This window comes from Dermochelys coriacea, chromosome 1 (assembly GCF_009764565.3).
Source record: "Dermochelys coriacea isolate rDerCor1 chromosome 1, rDerCor1.pri.v4, whole genome shotgun sequence".
Classification (NCBI taxonomy): domain Eukaryota; kingdom Metazoa; phylum Chordata; order Testudines; family Dermochelyidae; genus Dermochelys; species Dermochelys coriacea.
Window position 1 is genome coordinate 301,803,605 of NC_050068.2, and position 23,855 is coordinate 301,827,459.

At 38.5% G+C, this 23,855-nt stretch overlaps 1 protein-coding gene across 6 annotated transcripts in view; it reads right to left on the reverse strand.

The window, feature by feature from the left end:
* IMMP2L (inner mitochondrial membrane peptidase subunit 2) overlaps positions 1-23,855 on the reverse strand; it is an 832,928-nt gene that overhangs the window by 137,725 nt on the left and 671,348 nt on the right. For 5 of the 6 annotated variants that reach the window (XM_038370940.2, XM_043494973.1, XM_038370949.2 and 2 more), the window contains one exon: positions 8,498-8,600. The exons of the other annotated variant lie outside the window; for it this stretch is intronic. In XM_038370940.2, coding sequence (XP_038226868.1) covers positions 8,498-8,600 — 103 coding nt within the window. The remainder of the gene's footprint in view (positions 1-8,497; positions 8,601-23,855) is intronic. 6 annotated transcript variants of the gene reach the window in all.

Sequence of the window (23,855 nt, forward strand, 5' to 3'; positions counted from 1 at the left end):
CAACTATAGTACTTTCCCTCAGTTTTCCCTGGGGTTGCTTGAACCTTCTTAGAAGAGGTTAGAGCATCCCTAAGAAAGTCATCCTCATCATCTGAAAACCTCTGGGTTAAAATAATTCCTTTATCAAGAGCATGAATTGCTCCTCTGTCCCTATCAGGTTTCAGATTTTATCATTACTTGTTTCAGATTAGCAGCCGTGTTAGTCTGTATTCGCAAAAAGAAAAGGAGTACTTGTGGCACCTTAGAGACTAACAAATTTATTTGAGCATAAGCTTTCGTGAGCTACAGCTCACTTCATCGGATGCATTACTTGGTGTCTTTCCTGTTCCCACTTTCTTCTTCTGGTTACTCTGTAATTCACCCTCATTATTTACAGGAGTAAATATTTTGAGTCAATTTACTAAGCAAATTATATAGGGCCAGATTCTGTCATCTTTATTCATCCTGTGTAACTCCTCACTTGTCAAGTAAGATACTAAATCAACATGAATCTGGCCAGGGAGGGTTAACAGTTAAGTCTTCTCTCCATCATATGGCATCAAAGAGTTGATGACTTTCCTTTGAAATGAAAATCCAAATAATTAAATTTAGCATATTCAGGCATTTTGAATCATCTATCTCTAAAAATCTTTATTGTCTTTTCTAATCCACAGATGGATGCAGTTGAAAGAAGGAACAGGAAGTAGGACAAGAAAGTGCATTTCAGACAGGTTTCCATATGAACTTGCATCACAGCATTGTTTACTTGGACAATCATCAGTGAGATGTTGGTCTTTACAGTTGTCCTAATCTACTCATTTGCAGTTTACAAATTTAAAACCTATGGTAAATAAAAATATACTGAGGTCAGATCCCAGTCCAACTGGATTAGGTTTTAGAAAGGAGGTACAGGAGAGAAATAGTAGTGTCATGTTGAAAATATGACTGGGGTATATCTGCACTGCAGTTAACCCAAGCTCTTACTTGGGGTTTAGCTCAACCCTCCAACCACCCCACTGTCCACAAACAGAAACATTTTACCTGGATTTGAGGGTGTTTTAAGGCTGAGTTATCTTACTGAGATAGGATGCGGGTTAGAACCTGGACTCCAACTTAACTCAGTTTGGAACCCACCCACTTTGCAGTGAGGATGCTGGCTAATTCATTCAATTGCTCATAGCTCTCTCATTCCTTCAGACAATTCTCCCCAAAGAACACACAATTGACTGGGAAAATAATCACAAAGGATCTCATCAGAAAGTACCATGGGATATTCCCTCAGACACACACACATAGGCATGTACAGAAACACAGAAGACAATAATACAGGTAGAGCTTTGCAGTGGTGATCTCACACCTGAGGCAGGCTAATTTGGATGCTCAGACCTGGGTCTTGATGATCTACATCTCTGCAGTGAATATATACCTTTGGAGTCAGAAATCCGGGAGCTGTTCTTGTCTGTATCAGACTCTTGCTGTGTGACCTGGGACATGATACTTAATGACTCTGGGCCTCAGTTTCCCCACCAACATAATGGAGATAATGATGTTTCACTACCTTACATTAGATTGTGAAGCTTGATTCATAAAGGGCCCAATAAAGTCAATAGAAAGTCTGCCATTGGGCTTTTGTACAGAATCATAGGCTTGAGAGAGAGATCATCTAGTCCAGTCCCCTGCACTCATGGCAGGACTAAGTATTATCTAGACCATTCCTGACAGGTGTTTGTCTAACCTGCTCTTAAAAATCTCCAATGATGAAGATTCCACAACCTCCCGTTATTCCAGTGCTTAACCACCTGACAGTTAGGAAGTTTTTCCTAAAGTCCAACCTAACCTCCTTTGTTGCAATTTAAGTCCATTGCTTCTTGTCCTATCCTCAGAGGTTAAGAAAAACAATTTTTTCTCCTTCTTCCATGTAACAACCTTTTATGTACTTGAAAACTGTTATCATGTCCCCTCTCAGCCTTCTCTTCTCCAGACTAAACAAACCCAATTTTTCCAATCTTCCCTCATAGGTCATGTTTTCTAGACCTTTAATCATTTTTGTTGCTCTTCTCTGGACTTTCTCCAATTTGTCCACATCTTTCCTGAAATGTGGCGCCCAGAATTGAACACAATACTCCAGCTGAGGCCTAATCAGCGTGATGTAGAGAGGAAGAATTACTTCTCATGCCTTGCTTACAACACTCCTGCTAATACATCCCAGAAGGATGTTCACTTTTTTTGCAGCAGTGTTACACTGTTGACTCATATTTATCTTATGGTCCACTATGACCCCAAATCTCTTTCCACAGTACTCCTTCCTAGGCAGTTATTTCCCATTTTGTATGTGTGCAATTGAGTGTTCCTTCCTAAGTGGAGTACTTTGCATTTGTCCATATTGAATTTCATCCTATTTACTTCACACTGTTTCTCCAGATCATTTTGAATTTTAATCCTATCCTCAAAAGCACCTGCAACCCCTCCCAGCTTGGTATCATCCGCAAACTTTATATGTGTACTCTTTATTCCAGTATATAAATGATTGATGACGATATTGAATGGAACTGGACCCAGAACTGATCTCTGTGTGACCCCACTCATTATGCTCTTCCAGCAGGACTGTGAACCACTGATAACTACTCTCTGGGAACAGTTTTCCAACCAGTTTTGCACCCATCTTACAGTAGCTCCATCTAGGTTGTATTTCCCTAGTTTGTTTATGAGAAGGTCATGTGAGACACTATCAAAAGCTTTACTAAAATCAAGATATACCACATCTACTGCTTCCTCCCTATCCACAAGGCTTGTTACCCTGTCAAAGAAAGCTATTGGTTTGGCATGATTTGTTCTTGACAAATCCATGCTGACTGTTACTTCTCACCTTATTATTTTCTAGATGTTTGCAATCTGATTGCTTAATTATTGGCTCCATTATCTTTCCTGGTATAGAACTTAAGATGGCTGGTCTTTAATTCCCCAGGTTGTCCTTATTTCCCTTTTTATAGTTTGGCACTATATTTGCTCTTTTCCAGTCTTCTGGAATCTCTCTCCTCATGGAGTCTTTCATGACTTTTCAAAGATAATCTCTAATGGCTCAGATATCTCCCCAGAAAGCTCCTTGAGTATTCTAGGATGCATTTCATCAGGCCCTGGTGACCTGAAGATATCTAACTTGTCTAAGTAATTTTTAACTTGTTCTTTTCCTATTTTAGCCTCTGATCCTATCTCATTTTTCCTGACATTCACAATGTTAGACATCCAATCACCACCAACCTTCTTAGTGAAAACCGAAACAAAGAAGTCACCTCTACCATTTCCACATTTTCTGTTATTATTCCCCCCAAACACACATTGAGTAACGGGCCTACCCTACTCTTGGTCTTCCTCTTGCTTCTAATGTATTTGTAGAATGTTTTCTTGTTACCCTTTATGTCTCTAGCTAGTTTGATCTCGTTTTGTGCCTTGGCCTTTCTGATTTTATCCCTACATCCTGGGGTTATTTGTTTATATTCATCATTTGTAATTTGACCTATTTTTCACTTTTTGTAGGACTCTTTTTTGATTTTTAGATCATTGAAGATCTCCTGGCTATGCCAGGGTGGTCTTTTGCCATACTTCCTCTCTTTCCTACGCAGTGGGATAGTTTGCTCGTGTGCCCTTAATAACGTCTCTTTGAAAAACTACCATCTTCAATTGTTTTTCCCCTTAGACTTGCTTCCCATGAGATCTTCTCTACCAATACCCTGAGTTTGCTAAAGTCTGCCTTCTTGAAATTCACTGTCTTTATTTTGCTGTTCTCCCTCCTTCCATTCTTTAGAATTATGAACTCAATCATGTCATGATCACTTTCACCCAAGCAGCCTTCCACTTTCAAGTTCTCAACCAGTTCCTCCCTATTTGTCAAAATCAAATCTAAAACAGCCTCTCCCATAGTAGCTTCCTCCACCTTCCAAATATTTTTTTTCTCCAATATATTCCAAGAACTTGTTGGATAATCTGTGCCGTACTATTTTCCCAACATATGTCTGAGAAGTTGAAGTCTCCCATCACCACCAAGTCCTGTGCTTTGGACATTTTGTTAGTTGTTTAAAAAAAGCCTCATCCACCTCTTCTTTCCTTGTTAGGTGGTCTGTAATAGACCCCTACCATGACATCACCCATGTTTTTATCCCTTTTATCCTTTCCCAGAGACTTTCAACAGTCTGTCTCCTATTTCCATCTCAACCTCAATCCAAGCGTATACATTTTTAATATACAAGGCAACACTTCCTTCCTTTTTCCCCTGCCTGTCATTCCTGAGCAAGCTGTACCGTTCTATACCAATATTCAAGTCATGCGTATTATCCCACCAAGTCTCTGTGATGCCAACTATGTGCAGGCTCATTATGAAAGTCAATTGAACAAGTACCATTTGACTTCAATGGGCATTCTATCAGGCATTAATTGTGTAAAGCACTTTCAGATCCTAAGCTGGGAAACATTCTGAAAAGTAAAGTAGTAGCTATAGAAATAGTACATTTATAAAATGAATCCTGGTATCCTCAAAGTCTTCATTTAATTTGAAAGAATTTGTTATTACAACTGTGTACTACTACTGCCACAATTCTTTCCCAAGAAACATTTCTTAGATGAACTCACAACTGAATAACAGCATTACTGGAATTAAAAATATAAAGCAGTCTCTTAAAAACAAAACCATATATCATCCAACACTGCATTATTAGTCTCTGTAATATTCCAATTAAACCAAAATAAGGTGATATAATAAATGTTTGGCTTTACCCTCATAAAAGCTTGAAAACAGAGAACTGGTTCACTGAAGTGATATCACTAACCCAGTCCAGCTAACGGAACTAAAATCATTCTAGATGTAATTTTTTCATCCCTTAAATTAAAAAACAAAACAAAGGCGGCAAGGATCACTTTTCATGTTCTTTTCATGGTTATTGCCTGGCATTTAAAATAGCTGATTTCAGCCAATATAAATGGCAGACATGACTTGCAAAACTTACACTATGTCTCTACTGCCCCACAGTTCAGACTGTGGAGTTGTGAATAGCAGTGCATACCTAAGTGCTGTGCTGGAATTCCTGTGTGGATTGCAGGCACAAACTAAAAGGTTCCTAGGTTGCATTATTATTATGCTCCACAAACAAGAAACTTTAGTTCACATCTTCAGACTCCCATGTGGAGTGTTACAGCTCAGCACTTTGGTGCGCACTGCTAATCATACTCCTGTTGTCCAAACTGTGGGGCAGTGTAGATAAAACCTCAGATTGAACCAGGCAATATCAAAGTAACAACAATGCAGTACCTTTGTCTGTGCTGCACAAAGCAGTTCTTTAAAGGACAAAATTCAATAACTGCATTACTTAAATAACTTCCTTGCATGCTGGATTACATTAACATTTAAATCAGTAGTCGGCCAGCTAGACTATACAGTTATCAATGTTACTAATTCAGCACAGTTTATAGATATGGTGGTGTTTGAATTAAATTAATACTTAAATTGAAGTCAGAAAAAGAACCTACTAGACAGAGAGGAACTATAAAGCCATTTTGAGGGTCCCTTGACATTTTCTGCAATATATTTTTACTACAGTTAAAAAAAAGTATTTTAAATGTATAAACTTGAGAAAAAAAGAAAAGGAGTATTTGTGGGACCTTAGAGACTAACAAATTTATTTGAGCATAAGAGTGAGCTGTAGCTCACGAAAGCTTATGCTCAAATAAATTTGTTAGTCTCTAAGGTGCCACAAGTACTCCTTTTCTTTTTGCGGATACAGACTAACACAGCTGCTACTCTGAAACTTGAGAAAATTATCTATACATGCCTTGAGATTCTGATGTTGGTCCTACTAAAATCAGATAGATACAAAAAGGCCAAAGGATATAATGGATAAAATGTTTTAGGAACTATATAATGATTATCATCATCTGTCAAAGGTCGTTCACATTTTAGGATTCATAACCCCCCAAAAATGACACATAAATTAGCCCTTGAATGATCCCAGTATGTTTGTCTTATCACCTAGTCCATTAAGCCATTACACATTATTCTACAAGTGAAAAAATTATTTCTATCTGTTCTCAATTCCATAATTTCCATATATGCCCCAGGTAATTCATTATGCTTATCCACAAAACATAACTATGTCTGACTTTATCTATAGTATATAAGCTTTTTTTATTTAAATTAAAGGAATACCATCAAAGTTAATAGCCCTAAAATGTAATCTACGTTAAAGATAATTTTTTGTACTGGGTCCTTTTGACCCAGGAAAATGCATTGGTTCCTCCAAATTGGAGTTGTGGCACAGATAACATTCAAACTACTCTCTGGAGTGACCTCTATTACAACAAAACAAGGACATTGGGTTCCTTTCTTGCCATTGTGCAGTCTTTTCATTCTGACTGACTGCTCTATTCTTATGAAAGAAAAGATATTAAAATGAAGAAGAATATGCCTCTGAATGTCTTGAGAGTACAATCCTAATATATTCAGTATCCTACAAGAATTGGTTAGGCAGAGGAATGGACATTGTGATATGCCAATCTGTTCATAACATATGTAAGTCTGCCTCCACAAACCAAAACACATGTAGGCGAAACATTAGTCAATAGGAGCTAAAGAATTCCTAAGTCTGTGTTTTATCTTTTTCTGCAGATGTATATATTTATGATTTTTAGTCAATCCTCATAGCTAATTTCCTTCCACTTGTCATCTTTTCCTTTATTTTTCAACAGCTGCTATAATTTGAATCTGAAGAAAAATATCTGTTTCCATTTGATACTTACTCAAAATTTAACTCAACCAATACAAACCTTTTAAATGGTTCTATACATAATCCCAAAGTCATCTGTATGGAATGCTAGAAAGCTTGCATTGTCAAAATAGTCAACTATTGTCACAATAGTTCTCTGACAGTGCCTATTCACTCAGAAAAGAAGTGGGAACTTATCTCATGGTAACAAACACGAGGTAAATCCCAGAGAAAAGGCAGTTTATAGTTTTCACATGCATTAGCACAATGGGGGAGTCTAGGATGTACCTTGACCTACCAATTCCTGTGAAAACTACTAACTGCCTTGTCTTCATGAGGATTTTATCACATGTTGTTTAACATGTGTTAGCTAATACAAGTTAAGAACACACTTTTTCCTAGTGAACACAAGGCCTAAATATTTCAGAATAGTTTTACACTGGTGAGGTTACTATGACAAAATACAAGAAGTAACAGGAAAATGGTGAGGATGTGATTGTGGGTATCCTGGGTGCACAGAGAGAGAGACTGTGGATAAAAAGACAACCAGTAACAATTCAGAGAGGGAGAGACATGCCTGGGTCAAGTGGGGAAAAAAAAAGGGGGGAACTCTAAAATTTACTGTAAAAAAACTGACAGAGCAGAATAAAAAAAATGGTAAGTGATGTGGCCCTTAAAGCCGACAGTGAGACAAACTACAAGGGAGGTGAAAGAGATTAGGGCAATAGCATCCCACTGTCCAGCCAGGTAGGGGATCTTTGAATCTTAGATACTCTTATGTTTTCCTCTTCATGTCACGTTATTGGAGGTAGATTATCGGAGGCCAAACTCTGCCACCCTCACTTAAATTGAGCAGTATCTACTCCACGATAGTCTAATTAAATTCAATGGCCCTACTTCGGATGTAAATTGCTAACAGAATTTAAGTAAGGTCGCAGAATCTGGCATGAATTTCCCATGACAACCAGTCATTTTATCATTGTAGAATAGAATCATCTCTAAGTAAAGAGGTAAACAAAACTGCATGTATAACATGAGAAAAATGATTAATATCTCCAGAGCAGAATTCAGAGAAGATGAGCCTAAATTTCTGTATGTCAGACAAAGTGAGCAATTAAAAAAAAAGCCAGAAAACTGAAACCCTGAAAACGACATCCCGTCTTTCCATAGAGACCAGGTGTATACTTTTACCACTCTAAATCTGAGTTTTTAGCTTTTGTTTTGTAAATACTTGTATGCAACTGGAGACACTTGCCATTTAGGGTGAGTTTTTTTCCTCTTACATTGAGAATTGATTAGACAGACAAAGTGTCCATTACTTCATACTTTCTTCAACATATTGATTTATCAGTTAACATTTGCTGAGTATTGTTACAGCCCACTGATTCTGTTGGAGCACTGGCTCCAATGTAGGAGAGAACTACTGGGAGGGAGGCACCTGAAGTTGCATCAGCTGGCAACAGATCCTAAGGGACCATCTGTCAGCTGCCCCCATCCCTCAAAACTGCTCCCCCGCCCCCAATTCTTCCCTCTGCTTCTTGCAGGAGAGTTAAAACAATCTCTGTTATTTTTGCCACTTAGGTAGTGCAAAGAGAATGGAGCAAGATCTGTCCCTCCATCTTGATTAGAAGAAGCATTTCAAGGTGCATGGATTCTCTCTAAAATCATGACTGCTAATACAGGAAATGAATACTTATCTGAGTAACCCATCAGATATGATTTGCTCTCCAACTGCAAACATAAAATGATACATAGTGAACGTGACTTACCGGGCCAAAAGCATTACTGTCAAAACTGTGCCCGTGGTGATCACCTTCCACCCATATATGGCCATGAGGAATTTTCACATACTTGTTTTTGTACCCTATGGTTCTAAAAGACAGATGCAACAACAATTAGCAGTGTAAAAATATATATACACACAAGTCAAAACAAATAAATAAATATAAAACATTTTTGTTAAGAAATTCCTGTTATTTATTACCTTGTGGCCTGATCCTTCAAACAGAGCTAAATGCATGCAGAATTTTACTGCTTGTGAGTAGTACCATTGACTTCAATATGCCTACTATATGAGAACACATGTGCTAGTTTTTCCAGTATTAGGTTCCTCTTTATTAAACAAGTTTTCTTTTTGCAAATACTCTAACACCGCAAGAAACAAAAAAGACATGTACATTACTGAACGACTAAGCATGTAATCGACTTTTTTGCATAATCATTAGTATGAACTCTTTGAAGCATCACATTTTTACTCCAGTAAAATTCAGGTGATCATATGTTGTACTTAAATATGAAGATATTTTAAGGCAAATTTCCTATGTGCAGTGCAATGTTTGCACCATTTTATTTAGCAAAAATAACCAGACAGCTCTGCGCTGGCCACAGATTTAGCATTTAGACTCCTGCAGTCATATGATCTTGGGTTATGATCTCCTCAAATTTCATAAGCTAAACAGGATTGAGTTGGGCAGTCCTTTAGGGGAAGCCAAAGTGCTGCAGGAAGTGATACATGGGGTTCAAAAGGGGTCACTCTTTGCTGCAAGTGAGTACTGAACCAGTGCCCCAGAATGAGACTAGGAAGCACCATGTTACTAGATGTGTCAATTTTGGAGAAGAACATAAACCCAAGATCCGGAATACAAAAAACTGTTACATTTCATTCATGGAATTTAACATCAATTTTCACATCTTTCTCAATTCCAACCTGCCCAGTACCACACATAAGGTTGCCAATTATCTAATTGCACAAAACCAAACACCCCAGCCCCACCCCTTCCCTGAGGCCCTGCCCTCACCCACTACATTCCCCCTTCCTTGCTGGTTCGCTCTCCCCCACCCTCACTCACTTTCACTGGGCTGTGGTAGGGAGATAGGGTGCGGGGTGGGGGTGAGGGCTCCAGCTGGGGGTGCAGACTCTGGGGTAGGGCTGGGGATGAGGGGTTTGAGGTGAAGGAGGGAGCAGCCATTCAGCATCAAGATAGGGGTCCATCCGGTCTCCTTTTTTGTTTATGCTAGTCATTGACTATGGATTAAAACAATGTGACAGTGATACATATGGCCTAAAATGGAACAGTTCCTGGCTAATTGATCTAGACTTTGCTGACGACATCGCTCTTATCAATGAAGAAGCTAATGGACTACAAAAATGTACAAACCAAGTAAAAGAAGTAATGGAGAAGATAGGTTTGACATACAATGCAAAAAAATGTAAAGTCATGTTAATGGGGACTATAGGGACAGAATCAAAATTGAAGAGGAGGTAGTTGTCCCACACTACTTGGCACTGGTGAGACCTGAGCGGAGAAGTGTGTCCAGTTTTGGGCATCAGACTTTGCTAAAAAAAATACTGCAAAGAGTCTAGAGAAGAGCAATCAAAATGATAAAAAGTTTTGAAAACCTGACTGATGAGGAAAGATTTAAAAAACTGAGCATGTTTAGTATTGAGAAAAGAAAATGGATTGTGGGGGAGGAAGGGAGAAACAGTTTTCAAATATGTTACAGACTGTTACAAAGAGGATCGTGATCAGTTGTTGTCCATGTGCACTGAAAGTAAGACAAGCAGTAATTGGCTTAATCTGCAATAAGGGAGATTTAGGTTATATATTAGGAAAAATTTTCTAATTAAAATACAACCCAGTTTATCTGAGCTTCCATTATCTGTTTCTCCATATTAAATGAACTGGGCATGCGGGGCTTGGGCTGTCAGCCCCAGATGGCCTGAGCCCTGCTGCCCAGGGCTGACAGCTGGAGATAGAAAGATATTTCCCCAGACTCCTGAATATCTGAATTTTCCATGATCTGATCTGGCCCTGGTCCCAATTAGATTAGATAAACAGAGTTCCACTGTATAAGGGCAGCCAGGAACAGGCTTTGAAGAGAGGTTGTGGAATCCTGGATACTGGAGGCTTTTTAATATAGGTTGGACAAACACCTGTCAGGGATGGTCTAGGTAGCTTTAAATTGCATCAGCTCTGGAAGCTGGACTAGATGACCTCTCAAGGTCTCTTCCAGCCCTATATCTCTATGATTCTATGAGATTATCTGCAGTCCTTAGGCTTCTGGCAAGTTGTCCTGTGTGCAAAAGTTGGGCACAAATGACCTAGAATGTCATTTTTCAGGTTTATATGTAGCTGGTATAAAACTAACCTAAAATTTTCAGACCGTATCAGACATGTATGCTATACATTTCAATACAACATTAACTCTACTAAAGGTGAAATAGAGCATGATGGCAAAGTCAGTATTCATGCTTACTTCTGGTCTTAGGTCAATAATTTTATTTTGGGGAGAAAGGTTGTTTATTCTAGTCAATGCACTGGGTCTGGTTAAGGCTAAGGAGATCTGAAGATTATTCCTGGCTTTTACACAGACTTTCCTCTGTGACCTTGGACAAGTAACTTAATCTCTTTTGTGACCTCAGTTTCCCGTAGGTAAAATGGGGATAATCATACATCTCTATTTTGCAGGGATGTTATGAGGATAATTATTGTTTGTTATGTTCTGAGATACTACAGAGTCCTGGATACTATACAGAGTCTATAAATATATAAATTAAAGGTTCTTTCATGCTCAGATTCTGTCACTTGACCAAAAAAGTGAATTGGGCAATTAACTTCAAGTTGTATTTCAATAATTATTAATTCATCAAGCCACACTGCATTTTTCATCTAATTTTAATCCACATTTCCAGCTACCTATGATGTGACAAGAGATGCATTGAAAATGGATACATAACTCTAGGCAGGTTTTAGATGGCTCGGAAGCAAGTAGGAAGTAATGATAAGCACTTATTATTTATTTTACAAATTGCAAACCCCAAACAATCCCACTTTAAAATAGTTTTGTGGGCAACTAAAAGAATGACGCCAGGAGAACTATTTTTTCAGTGGAAGCTCCTTCTGCAGTTCTTCAGTGTTGACAAGGTAAGAACCCTCTTCTCTGAAAATGTACTCAGAGACACACATAATCAGAAACTGGCCTGATTAAAGATTAGTTTCCAAAATTCAGTTAATGAATCAGATAATTTAACAGATCCAAAAATGTCTTGAGTTGGTAAATATATATACCTTTTAAGGAATACAGCCCCAAATTCTGCCAGATGTAAACACTGTGGCATTTTGCAATTCTACCCATGACTTTATAAATGTGACATAGCTAAACTTCCTTGAAGCTATAAGGTTGTACTTATCAAAACGTATTTGAGATAACAATAGAGATGTTTTCATGCTATTAAGAATTCTCTTAGGAAATAAGTTAAATGCTTTGAGCAGCTCCCCTGCTCTGTTTCAATAATACTTTTATAAAATACTATTCAAGAACACGTTTTAATGAAGTATTTCAAAATGTGAGCCCAGAGAAGTGGTCTACTTGTCAAAATTATTTAACATCTATTTTCTATTCCACTACTGTTATGGACATAGCTAGACATCACTTAAGTCCGACTTAAATTCTGTTTTGAAGGTAAGAGACTAAAGTATTCTATAGATTTTGGGCTGTCCCTCTGCAAATGGGTGAATTTTACCTGGAGAGCTTAGGGACTTGATAAAGCCTGTAGTAATATTTTCACTCTACCCTCTTGTCTGTATGCAGTGCAATATGGTCATTAATTATATAATCACATATTATGATTGCCACAGACTCTCTGCTTCATTCAGTACATAGGCTGGTGAGTATGTAGTGAATGAGGTAATGGAAATAACGAACAAGACAAAGGTACTACTATTCTTGACCTCATTGTAGCCCAAATTCTTGGCCCGATCATACTAACTCCCATATGAAAATTTTTGCTAATAAAATGTGATTGTTCATACGTTCATAGAAAGAACACAAAAGAGAATGAAGCAAGAAACCAAACTATTCAACTTTCCCAACTCCAGTCAGAGCAACATCTTCTACTCAAGGACATCTTCCAGCACAGCTCACTTTTACAGAAGTGCTCCTCTTTATTTCCTTCCCATTCTTCCTCCTACATTTCCCCAAATTATTTTCATGAGAGAAAGTGTGTCATCGGAATGGAAGGAAAACTTCACACAAATACTCGGGGGGATGGGGGTGGTGGGTGGGTTGTGGCACTCAAAGACTTCATTTGTAATTCATAGATTCCAGGTCAGAAGGGGCCGTTGTGGATACTCTCTCAGTTAAAAATTTACACTGTATTTCCAGTCTCAATTTGTCTAGCTTCAGCTTCCAGCTGTTGGATCATAGTATACGTTTTTCTGCTACGCTGAAGAGCCCATTATTAAATATTTGTTCCCCACGTAGTTACTTAAAGATGATAATCAAGTCAGCCCTTACCTCTTTGTTAAACTAAACAAATTGAGCTCCTTCAGTCTATTTCTATAAGGAATGATTATAATTCTTTAATCATCCTTGTGGCTCTTCTCTTCCTGAATTGTGCGCACCAAAACTGAACACTGTTTCAGCAGTGGTCACACCCGCGCCAAATACAAAGGTAAAATAATCTCTCTACTCCTCCTCAAGATTCCCATTTATGCATCCAAGGATCACATTAGAACTTTTGGCTTCTGCATCACACTGGAAGCTCATGTTCTGCTAATTATCCACCACAACCCCCAAATCTTTTTCAAATTCGCTGCTTTCCAGGATAGTGTCTTCCATCCTTAGGTAGAACCTACATTCTTTGTTCCTAAGATTATACATTTACATTATGCCATATTAAAACACATATTGTTTGCTTGTGCCCAGTTTACCAAGTGATCCAGATCTCTCTGAATCAGAGACCTGCCCTCTTCATTATTTACCACTCCCTCAATTTGGGTGTCATCTGAAAACTTTATTTTTTTTTATGATTGTAGTTGTTTTCCTGATCACTGATGCAAGTGTTAAATAGCATAAGACCAAGATCCAATCCCTGTGAATGCCCACTGGAAATACACCTGTTCAATGAAGTTTCCCAATTACAGTTACATTTTGAGACCTATCAGTTAGCCAGTTTTTAATCCACTTAATGTGTGCCATTTTATATCATTCTAGTTTTTTTAATCAAAATGTCTTCAAAAAGCCACCACAAAACCCCAAAGAATATCCTCTTTTATTATGATTAGCACACCTTGAGTGGGAGGGGAAAACAGCTTTTCCAATATGTATTAACACAGAAATGCAATCTGATCTGTATGGGTGGATCTTACACCTGCACAGAGCTCCACCTACCTCAGTGGGGCTTCCATAGGTACAGGAGTGCAATCAGAGACTGCAGGGGCCTAGTGCAAAAGGAAAGTTGTCACAGACATCGACTTTTCATTGTGCCGGTGGGTGCTCGACCGCTAGCTCTGCCCCAGGCCACCCTTCCCTCAATTCCACACTCCCGCCCCATCTCTTTCCGCCCCCGCTCTACCCCCACCACTTCCTGACCCCTCCCCTGAGCGTGCCGTGTCCTTGCTCCTCCCCCCTCTCCCAGCCTCCTGCACATTGTGAAACAGCTGACTGCGGTGGACAGGAAGCGTAGGGAGGGAGTGGGAGGTGCTGATGAGTGGGCCTGCTGTCAGGCAGGAGGCACTCGGGGGAGGTGCTGATGGGGGGCTGCCAGTGGGTGCTCAGCACCCACCATTTTTTCCCCATGGGTGCTCCAGCACCAGAGCACCCATGGAGTCAGCACCTATGGAAGCTGTTACAGATTATAGGAGTTATAGTTGGTCTTTCTTTTTACTTCTAACAATATTCAGTGCATAAATATTTCTGCCCCTAAAATAAGACAGAAAAAAATCTTTGTTACATAAGAGGATTATGGACATTGTAGTCATTAAAAGGAAATAATCTGCAAAATTCTCATATTGAGAAGCAAAAAATAAATAAATAAATTCTACCATGATTACAATAATTTCCATCCCACCATCAACCTCAGCCTGGACCAGTCCACACAAGAGATCCACTTCCTGAACACTACCATGCTAATAAGCTCTATACCGGAAACCACTGACTACTGACCCCTATTCCTACCCAACTTTCACCCAGATCACCCCACACGATCCATTGTCTACAGCCAAGCTCTACGATACAACCGCATTTGCTCCAACCCCTCAGACAGAAACAAACACCTACAAGATCTCTATCAAGCATTCTTACAACTACAATACCCACCTGCTGAAGTGAAGAAACAGATTGACACAGCCAGAAGAGTACCAGAAGTCACCTACGACAGGACAGGCCCAACAAAGAAAATAACACAACGCCTCTAGCCATCACCTTCAGCCCCCAACTAAAACCTCTCCAACGCATCATCAAGGATCTACAACCTAGCCTGAAGGACGACCCATCACTCTCACAGATCTTGGGAGACAGGCCAGTTCTTGCTTACAGACAGCCCCCCCAATCTGAAGCAAATACTCACCAGCAACCACACACCACACAACAGAACCACTAACCCAGGAACCTATCCTTGCAACAAAGCCCGTTGCCAACTCTGTCCACATATCTATTCAGGAGACACCATCATAGGGCCTAATCACATCAGCTACGCTATCAGAGGCTCGTTCACCTGCGCATCTACCAATATGATATATGCCATCATGTTCTAGCAATGCCCCTCTGCCATGTACATTGGTCAAACTGGACAGTCTCTACGTAAAAGAATAAATGAACACAAATCAGACATCAAGAATTATAACATTCAAAAACCAGTTGGAGAACACTTCAATCTCTCTGGTCACTCGATTACAGACCTACGAGTGGCTATTCTTCCACAAAAAAACTTCAAAAACAGACTCTAACGAGAGACTGCTGAATTGGAATTAATTTGCAAACTGGATACAATTAACTTAGGCTTGAATAGAGACTGGGAGTGGATGGGTCATTACACAAAGTAAAACTGTTTCCCCATGTTATTTCCACCCCCCACTATTCCTCAGACGTTCTTGTCAACTGCTGGAAATGGCCCACCTTGATTATCACTACAAAAGGTTTTCTTCCTCCCCCCTCCCCGGCTGGCAATAGCTCATCTTAAGTGATCACTATCCTTACAGTGTGTATGATAACATCCATTGTTTCATGTTTTCTGTGTATATAAATCTCCCCACTATATTTTCCACTGAATGCATCCGATGAAGTGAGCTGTAGCTCACGAAAGTTTATGCTCAAATAAATTTGTTAGTCTCTAAGGTGCCACAAGTCCTCCTTTTCTTTATGGAAGCAAATGTTTTCAATACCAAATAAAATAATAAAATGTGAACCTGAGTCTATTTCTGTTTCCGAGTCTGTTTCCTATCTAACACGGTAGGTTTCCTCTTACCCCGCTGCCGAAGTTTCAGTCTGCTGCCAAGCTAGCTGACTTCAGAGGAAACAGGATCCAATTTTCCATGGATCACCTCGCTCCTGAAGATGCTGCCACAGTGAAAGGATTCAAAAGGACTTCTCCCTCTCCGGTGTTTACTGAAACAGTCTTCTGTTTCTATTCATAGACAGGGCAAACCTCAGTCTTGTTGTAATGTTCCTTTTTTAACCTCCCAAGTGATTTTGACTGTTTGCAAACCCAAAGTCTGGAATAAAGTTTATTTGTAACTTTCATTATGTGCATTAATAGCAAGTTATAACAGCAAACTCATGCTAATGTAAAATGGATCCATTACTTAATGCTGTTTTTAATTTTCAAGATAATTTCATTGTTGAATTACTGTGCAGCAAATCAATAAATCATTCCTGCAAGCAAGCTGGACTACAGAGTTCAGAAACCCAAATTTAGTTAATGACAGCTGTTAGTTTTTAATTACTTTTGTGAAGGAGGGTTTCAGATTTCTTAAGAAGAGCAAAAACGAATTGTAGGCTTATTTCTCCCCTCTCCCCTGCGCCGCCGCCACCACCACCCCCACCACCACCACCTCCTTAAGTATAGCACATTTCCCACAATTAAAATTAGTCAATTCATTGTTGACTCTGCTGCTTTCTCACATGAACTTCATGGAAATTTAATACCCCTTTGGTATTAAGTAACAGTGAGGAGACCACTTGTATTAGATTGTTGATGAGGCTCTCTCTCCAAGTACATCAAAACACCATTCATACATTTCACTAACTAAGCGTTTTGGGCAGATATAGTGAAAGAAAACAATTCCCTATTTGTCTTTTCATATAATCACGCTAGGCAGAGTCACTAACTTACAACAGCATTTCCAAGCAGAAAAAGAAGGTGCAGAGTCAAGCACATTTTTCCAGCAAACTTCTGCAGGAAAGTGCAATGCAATTTCTAGATTCAATACCATACAAATAAAAACTGGATAATTATAATAAAAACTGACTCTAAAAAATGGAAGACTGTAAGCAATAGCTCTGTCTCTCAAAAACAAACAAACAAACAAACAAACAAAACCCCTCAAGTAATTAAGATATAAAGCACTTGAGGCACTATTATATTTAGTGGTAATTTTTTTTATCCTCTGTCCTTGACTTGTATTACAAAAAGTCCATTGAATGAGCTTTCATTCTGATTTTTGCAACTGATGCAAGTTGCTGGTTCGCTTCCTTAGTTAAGAATTAATATTGCTACAATTAACAACATTTCCCTGAAATCTTCAGCGCTTTGTGAGCTCTCTGATGCAAAGCATTTAATTGAAAGTTTATATTATGTCTCAATGAATTCTTAGGAATACAACTATCTTAAATAATTGCTAATTCAGTATTTGTTAATTTAGTAATCAACTCTTTCATGGGGTTACAATTAGACTTATCATTTTGGATCGAAGAACATCACTCTTTACAAACAATACTCTTAATTTCTGAAGCCTTACATCTTGAAACAGGAGTAAAGAAAAATTATTTTTCCAACATCTCAGTCCCTTGGGTATTTCAGAGACACAACATGGGAATAACATAGAATGTAGATACTACTGTGCTCCGATGGAGGTACTTAGAGATGTGATGGGAGTCATATAAAGTCTATACCTCAAATGCTATAGCAGCAGAGCTGCCGCTGTGTTGCCACAGTGCAATGGTTCTCAACCTATATTACCATTGTGTGCCACATATGCGGCTCTTTCTATGTTATGTGGGCTGCATCTACACTATATATATATATTACCTGTATGGCCCTGAGAATGTCACATGGGCCACAGCTGTGTGCTGATTGGGCCTCAAGTGTCCCGTGGGTTGAGAACCACTGCTGCAGTGCTTCAGCGTAGACAATCACAATAGCAACAGGAGGGGTTCTTCCGTTGCTGTAGTTAATCCAGGTCTTTGCAACAGGGTAGCTAGGTGAATGAAAGAATTTCTTCCATTGACTTAGTGCTGTCTACAGTGGGGGTTAGGTTAGTATAGGTATGTCTCAAGGGTGTGGATTTTTTATATCCCTGAGAGACATAGGTATGCTGATGCAAGTTCTTAGTGCAGGAATAGATGAGATAAGTGAGAGATTCAAATCTCTGGCAGATCTATAGTGGAAACATATGCTACTACTGCCCACATATTATCAAACCTCTCACTATTATAGTTTTCAAGATTTTAGCCTCACCTTTCCTAAAACATGTAAATACCAAAAAAAAAGTAACTTGTTATGCTGAGGACACTAATCCTATTTAGGATCAGTGGATCTACAGAAGTTTTGGTAATTTTTAGCATCACAGAATATTTTTGAAATTAATTTGTTTAAGAAATTATTATGGAATCACTGCAAATCAAGGATACATTTCTAATCCAACATAATGTTTTTCCCTCTCTCAGATGATTTAATAGTTAACAGATGCTCTTATACCTAACCCTTGGCTGAGAAGTAATTTCAATCTTGACAGTCAAAAATGAGCTCTGTATGGTATTCTAACCACCTGCCCACAAAGCAAGAGGAATCTGCTTTTTTTAGGGCTAGCTGTGAGTGCCAGAGAGAGAGACTTGGCTGAGATAAATTAGATGAGGAATGATTACCTTCAGTTTCATGTGACCTTGAGAAATCAGAAAGCCTTCACAATCTCTGTACCTTTGGGTGTCACCAGGGGACAGACACTGCATGAATAAGTCCCTCTTTATACCCAGTAGGTAAGTGGTTCTCAACCAGGGGTATGTGTACCCCTAGGAATACACAGAGATCTTCCAAGGGGTACATCAACTCATCTAGATATTTGCCTAGTTTTACAACAGGCTACATCAAAAGCACTACTAGCAAAGTCAGTACAAATTAAAATTTCTTACAGACAATGACTTGTTTATAATGCTCTATATACTATACACTGAAATGTAAGTAAAATATTTATATTCCAATGGATTTAATTTATAATTCTATGGTAAAAAGAAGTAATAATTTTTTCAGTAGTGAGCTGTGACACTTTTGTATTTTTATGTCTGATTTTGTAAGCAAGTAGTTTAAGTGAGGTGAAACTTGGGATGTGCAAGACAAATCAGACTCCTGAAAGGGGTACAGTAGTCTGGAAAGGTTGAGAGCCACTGCAGTAGATAATGAACAAATGCAAACCCCTCTGTAACAAAGGTAATCTATAATTTATTTGTAGGGCAAATCCTCCTGTGGTCAGGTAAGGGAAGTACTTGGGTGGCGCAGAGCTGCTATGGTCAGTCATACATCATCTTCCCTACATTAGTAGTGGAGCATAGCTTCAGAAAAGCACGGTCAGAGTGCCCCAGCAATCTCTGGTATTTGTAATAGCTTGTTGGGAGTGGGGGCGCACAGGCTGCTCGTGTAAATCAAACCAGCCTCACTGTATTCTCCAATCAATATCTACCCCATTGTTTCCCTAAGAACCCTTGACATTCTCTATGATAGTTCGTTTTTCTTTGCCATTGTTTCATTTCCTGCAGATTCACCCCTGAGGCCTTGTCTACACTATAAAACTTTGTAGTGTAGACAAGGCCTGACAGCCTCCTTTGATTTAACGCTATGCAGCCAAACAGGTAAACTAAAGTACACCTAATAGTTATATACATTATAATAGATATTTCCATCTCTCTAGATAGTGGGTTTTGGGGCAGCTGGAGTTGGGGGTAAAAAAAAAGAAAGGGGAGTGAAGTGTTTGAAGATTATATATGGCACTCTGGATATTTTTATTATTAGAATACATTCTACTGAGAATAAAGTTGCATAGTAAAGTTGCATAAATAACTTCACGTTTATGCTAACTTAATTAAGCACTTGAGAATTAAGCACAAGAGAAAACATGCAATCTTTGAGGATGAGGTAGGCTTGAAAGATCAAACATCTGTCTTTGGGCTCTAGAGTGTTGTTGCCAGTGCCCTTACAGCATTACCTAAACTACTTCTGAGTCAGTAATATGCACCTATTCCACTACCAGAATGCAACTGAGATTTTGGGGGTTTGATTCCCAAGACTGCAAAAGCCCCTCTGCTAAGCTCTTGTAACAGAGATCTAGCAAATCTCTGCAAACTCGATCATGGTTTTAGTCACCACCAATGAAATAAAAAAGAAAATTAGTTCACAGGAAACACTGACGGAGCGAGGTGTATTAAATCTCCCACACTCCATAGCCTGATGGTTAAAGCACTGGTTTTGGATGTAAGAGACCTATAATCACATCCCTGCTCCACCTGACTCAGAGTAATCTAGGATGAAAAAACCTGTGCTCTGCATCAGGCAGGGCAAGGACTTGAACCTGGATGTCTCATATCCCAGGCTAGTCCCGCATGCACATACCTCCCTTTCCAAACAGAAAAGCTCAGGTTTTGATCCAAAAAACGGACATTCTAGCATCAGACATTCTAGCATTGGAATGTTTTTGTTTCACATTGGAATGAAATAAAACCAAAGTCTGAAACTTCAAAAGTTGCTACGAGTTTGGAATTCTCACCTCTGGTCAGCTGTATAAATAATCAAGAATAGCTCTGAGTAAAGCAGTTGCCTGGAACATGATTTTACCTTCCACTGCTGATGGATCAACCCACCATCTTACAATGCTAAATACTGTAACCTAAGCAAAATCTCAACTTAGAAACAGTGAGTGAAATCCTGGCTGCATAGAAATCAAAGTGTTTTGTCATTATGGGGCCAGGATTTAATCCAACATACGTTTAACAATTTATACGAAAGCATAACATACATAAGCTATTCATTGTTAAATGGTTAAAGAAAAACTGAAGGACATAAGCATACATAAACACAAAATGAAAACAGGCCTATTAAATCATTTCCCATTAGTTTCTGATGTTGTAGCTGTGTATGGTGGTGACTAACACACTACCCTGTCACTTTTAGACATTTGTCTTAACATCCTGAAGATACTCAAATGAAAACAAGTCAGGTGATCTCATCTGCTTTCTAGTATATAGTTACCTATGTCACTGAACCACCATGGAGTTACTCCAGAACAAACAGAATAAATTTATTATTTTCCTGAAGACAAGTTAGCTAGAAAAAAATATTCAACTTAAAGCTGAACTAGAAGTCAAACAGAGCAATAGATTGTAACATGCATTATATTTTATTGTTTATTATGTAAATTTTACTAATAAAGCCCCAGTCTCCACAGTTAAAAGTCCATAGTCTCATGGAATATAACTAATATGTTTTGTTTTAATTCCAGTTATATTGTACTGTTGTCATAACATTAAGATGAAAGCATTGTCTCTAGAGTAAGTGGGCATACAGGATTTACAGCCAACTCCCATTCTCCATAAAAACATTTTGGCAACAAAATGATTTCTGAGAAGTTTTCTTCTTCCAAAAATATTATTTTTTCCTTCTAAAATATCAAGTGGACTAATGTACTCAGGAATGTTAAACACCTTTCTACGAAAGCTCTTTTGCATATGCTATTGATCTAATGTGTTAAGTCTACATGAAACTATTTGCCACTTTCATTAAGAATGGCAAAATTATATAAAAAGTGAAGAATGTCAGGTATCCTGCCTAAAGAGATTGCACATAGCTCAGATTCACAGTTGCTCAGTGCTCCTGTATTCACTTCTTTATGTTATAACAGAGAAGGAGATGGCAAAGAAAGAAAAGTCAGAAGGACCAAGGGGAGGACAATATGGTCTACAATTAAAGACAATGACAGAAAAAGTGATTGCTGCTATGGAGAGGGACCAGAATTGATCTGGGCTTCCTCATTACCTCAGTGTCTCAAACAAACTATGCTGTCCACCATGTGAATTGAAAAGCATCTGAGCCAGCCTTACCATAGGAAAGGAAGTACTGTCTCTTGACTCTTATTCAGCCTTAATAACATTTTACACTGAAATTTGCCCAAGTTCCTATTCAAGGCTAATTCCAGAACAGAACTGATTTAAACTCAATTAGTAGTGCCAGGTTTGGAGAGAGTCAAGACTGAAATAAACGGAATGTTGTGGATTAGGATGAGGTATCATCAGGAGAGTAATGGGGGAAGTTTGCATGATACTGGGAAAACCGACACTATACATTACTGAGCAAAATTCAGACAAACATTCTAACATTTCACAAAAACATTAAACTGAGGGGCTGGGGGCAATAAGCCTTTGCTGTCTGTCTCTGTGCAAATCCCATCCAATGACTAAAATAAGGTATTCCTCATGTTAAAAGAATAATTCATATTCTGCCAATATGCAGGCGAGAGGGATCTCCTTCAGAAACAGCTATCCTCTTATAGATAAAATTAGGTAAATTTAGTATTCTCAGCCTTTCTCCCATGCTTACAATGAAGCTCTGTAGCTGCCCTTATAAAATACTAAAAAGTTTCAACAATCCTTCCTATAACAGTTGACTAATGTTAATGGATTATTCAAACTTTCCTAGAATCAATTGGACCAATGTATTTTTGGCCTACACAGTTGCAAGTCCATTGACTTACTGGAATTTCTTCATCTTATGCCAATATAATATTGGCCCAACATGATATTTTCCCATAAAAACTGTGTCACCATTTTGATTGCTCTTTTGTCTCTCTCTACACAATTTCAGATTTTCCTGCATCTTTTCTCTTCTGGTATTGTGAGTCTTGTGTCAAGAGCAATCAAACTCTGAATAGCTATTAAGCATAAGACAATATTTTAGTGCTTTTGGACAGAATGCAGTTCCAATTAAAGTCAAAGGAAAGACTAACATTTAAATGTTTGTTGAACATGAACAATTTCACTTTTCATGTAAAAGCGTACCTAAAATTACACCATTTGTTTTTGAAATCTGAAGAAATGTATTTTGTGTTTCATTAACTCATTTTCATAGGATAATCTCAGTAGCTAACAAATTGTTTTATTGCTGACATTGTATTAATACTAAAAGGTCTTCAGTGCTACTGGATTTACATGACAAAACATTTTTTGGGGGGGCGGGGATAACTGAAAAAGTAGATTTCGGAGGGTTGGGAGATCTAGTGTTTTACTAGAGATCCATTATCACCACTACTACTTTTCATGTACAACTGCACACGTATCGTGTAATTATATTACTCAATATTCAAAATGATCAGCTAAGTTTAACTTTTTTCCTATTTTATTTTTTATTCTAATAAGGACATAAAATCTTTTCTGTCTCATGATTCTTTCTACATTCAAAGATCAGTCACTATCTTCAGATCACTCTCAGACTGCTACTATCAGTCATGTGAACATTTGTTGGTAATGCCCATAAATGTATCTTTTGTCCAAAGATTCCAACTTTAATATCTTAAAGCAGTTCAGGCTTCCTTCTGGTAGCTCTATGTTCATTTTGCCTAAAAAATATTTTTAGGAATAACTTTCTCTACTCTAAATTATCTTTTCTTCTATCCTAAGATCTCAGTCTACCCATCAGATCAAGCTCAGCAGGGCTCTGAATCTTCCTCCCAATCTCACTCCACTACCTTCTCTCTCAGTCAGAGTACACATCATCACCATATTGCCTGTCATTCAGACCTATAACCTGGGTATCATCTTCAACTCCAACCTGTCTCTAGGTCCTCATATCCAGGCTAAGTCTAAGTCTTTTATAACATCTCTAAAATATGGCCTTTCCTATCCATCCATACAGCTAGATCTCTTGTCCAAACTCTTATCATTTCAAGCCTTACAAATGCAATCTTGATCTGCTCAGATCCATTCAGAATGCTCTTTCAAAGATCATTCTCCTAGTCCATCACTTTGACCATGTCACTCCTTCTCTTTACATCCCTCTACTGTCTCATCTTGTCTATTGTATCAAACAAGCCTTCCCTTGCCTTCCCTTTCAAGGCTTTTCATGGTCTATCCCTGTACTACCTATCACCT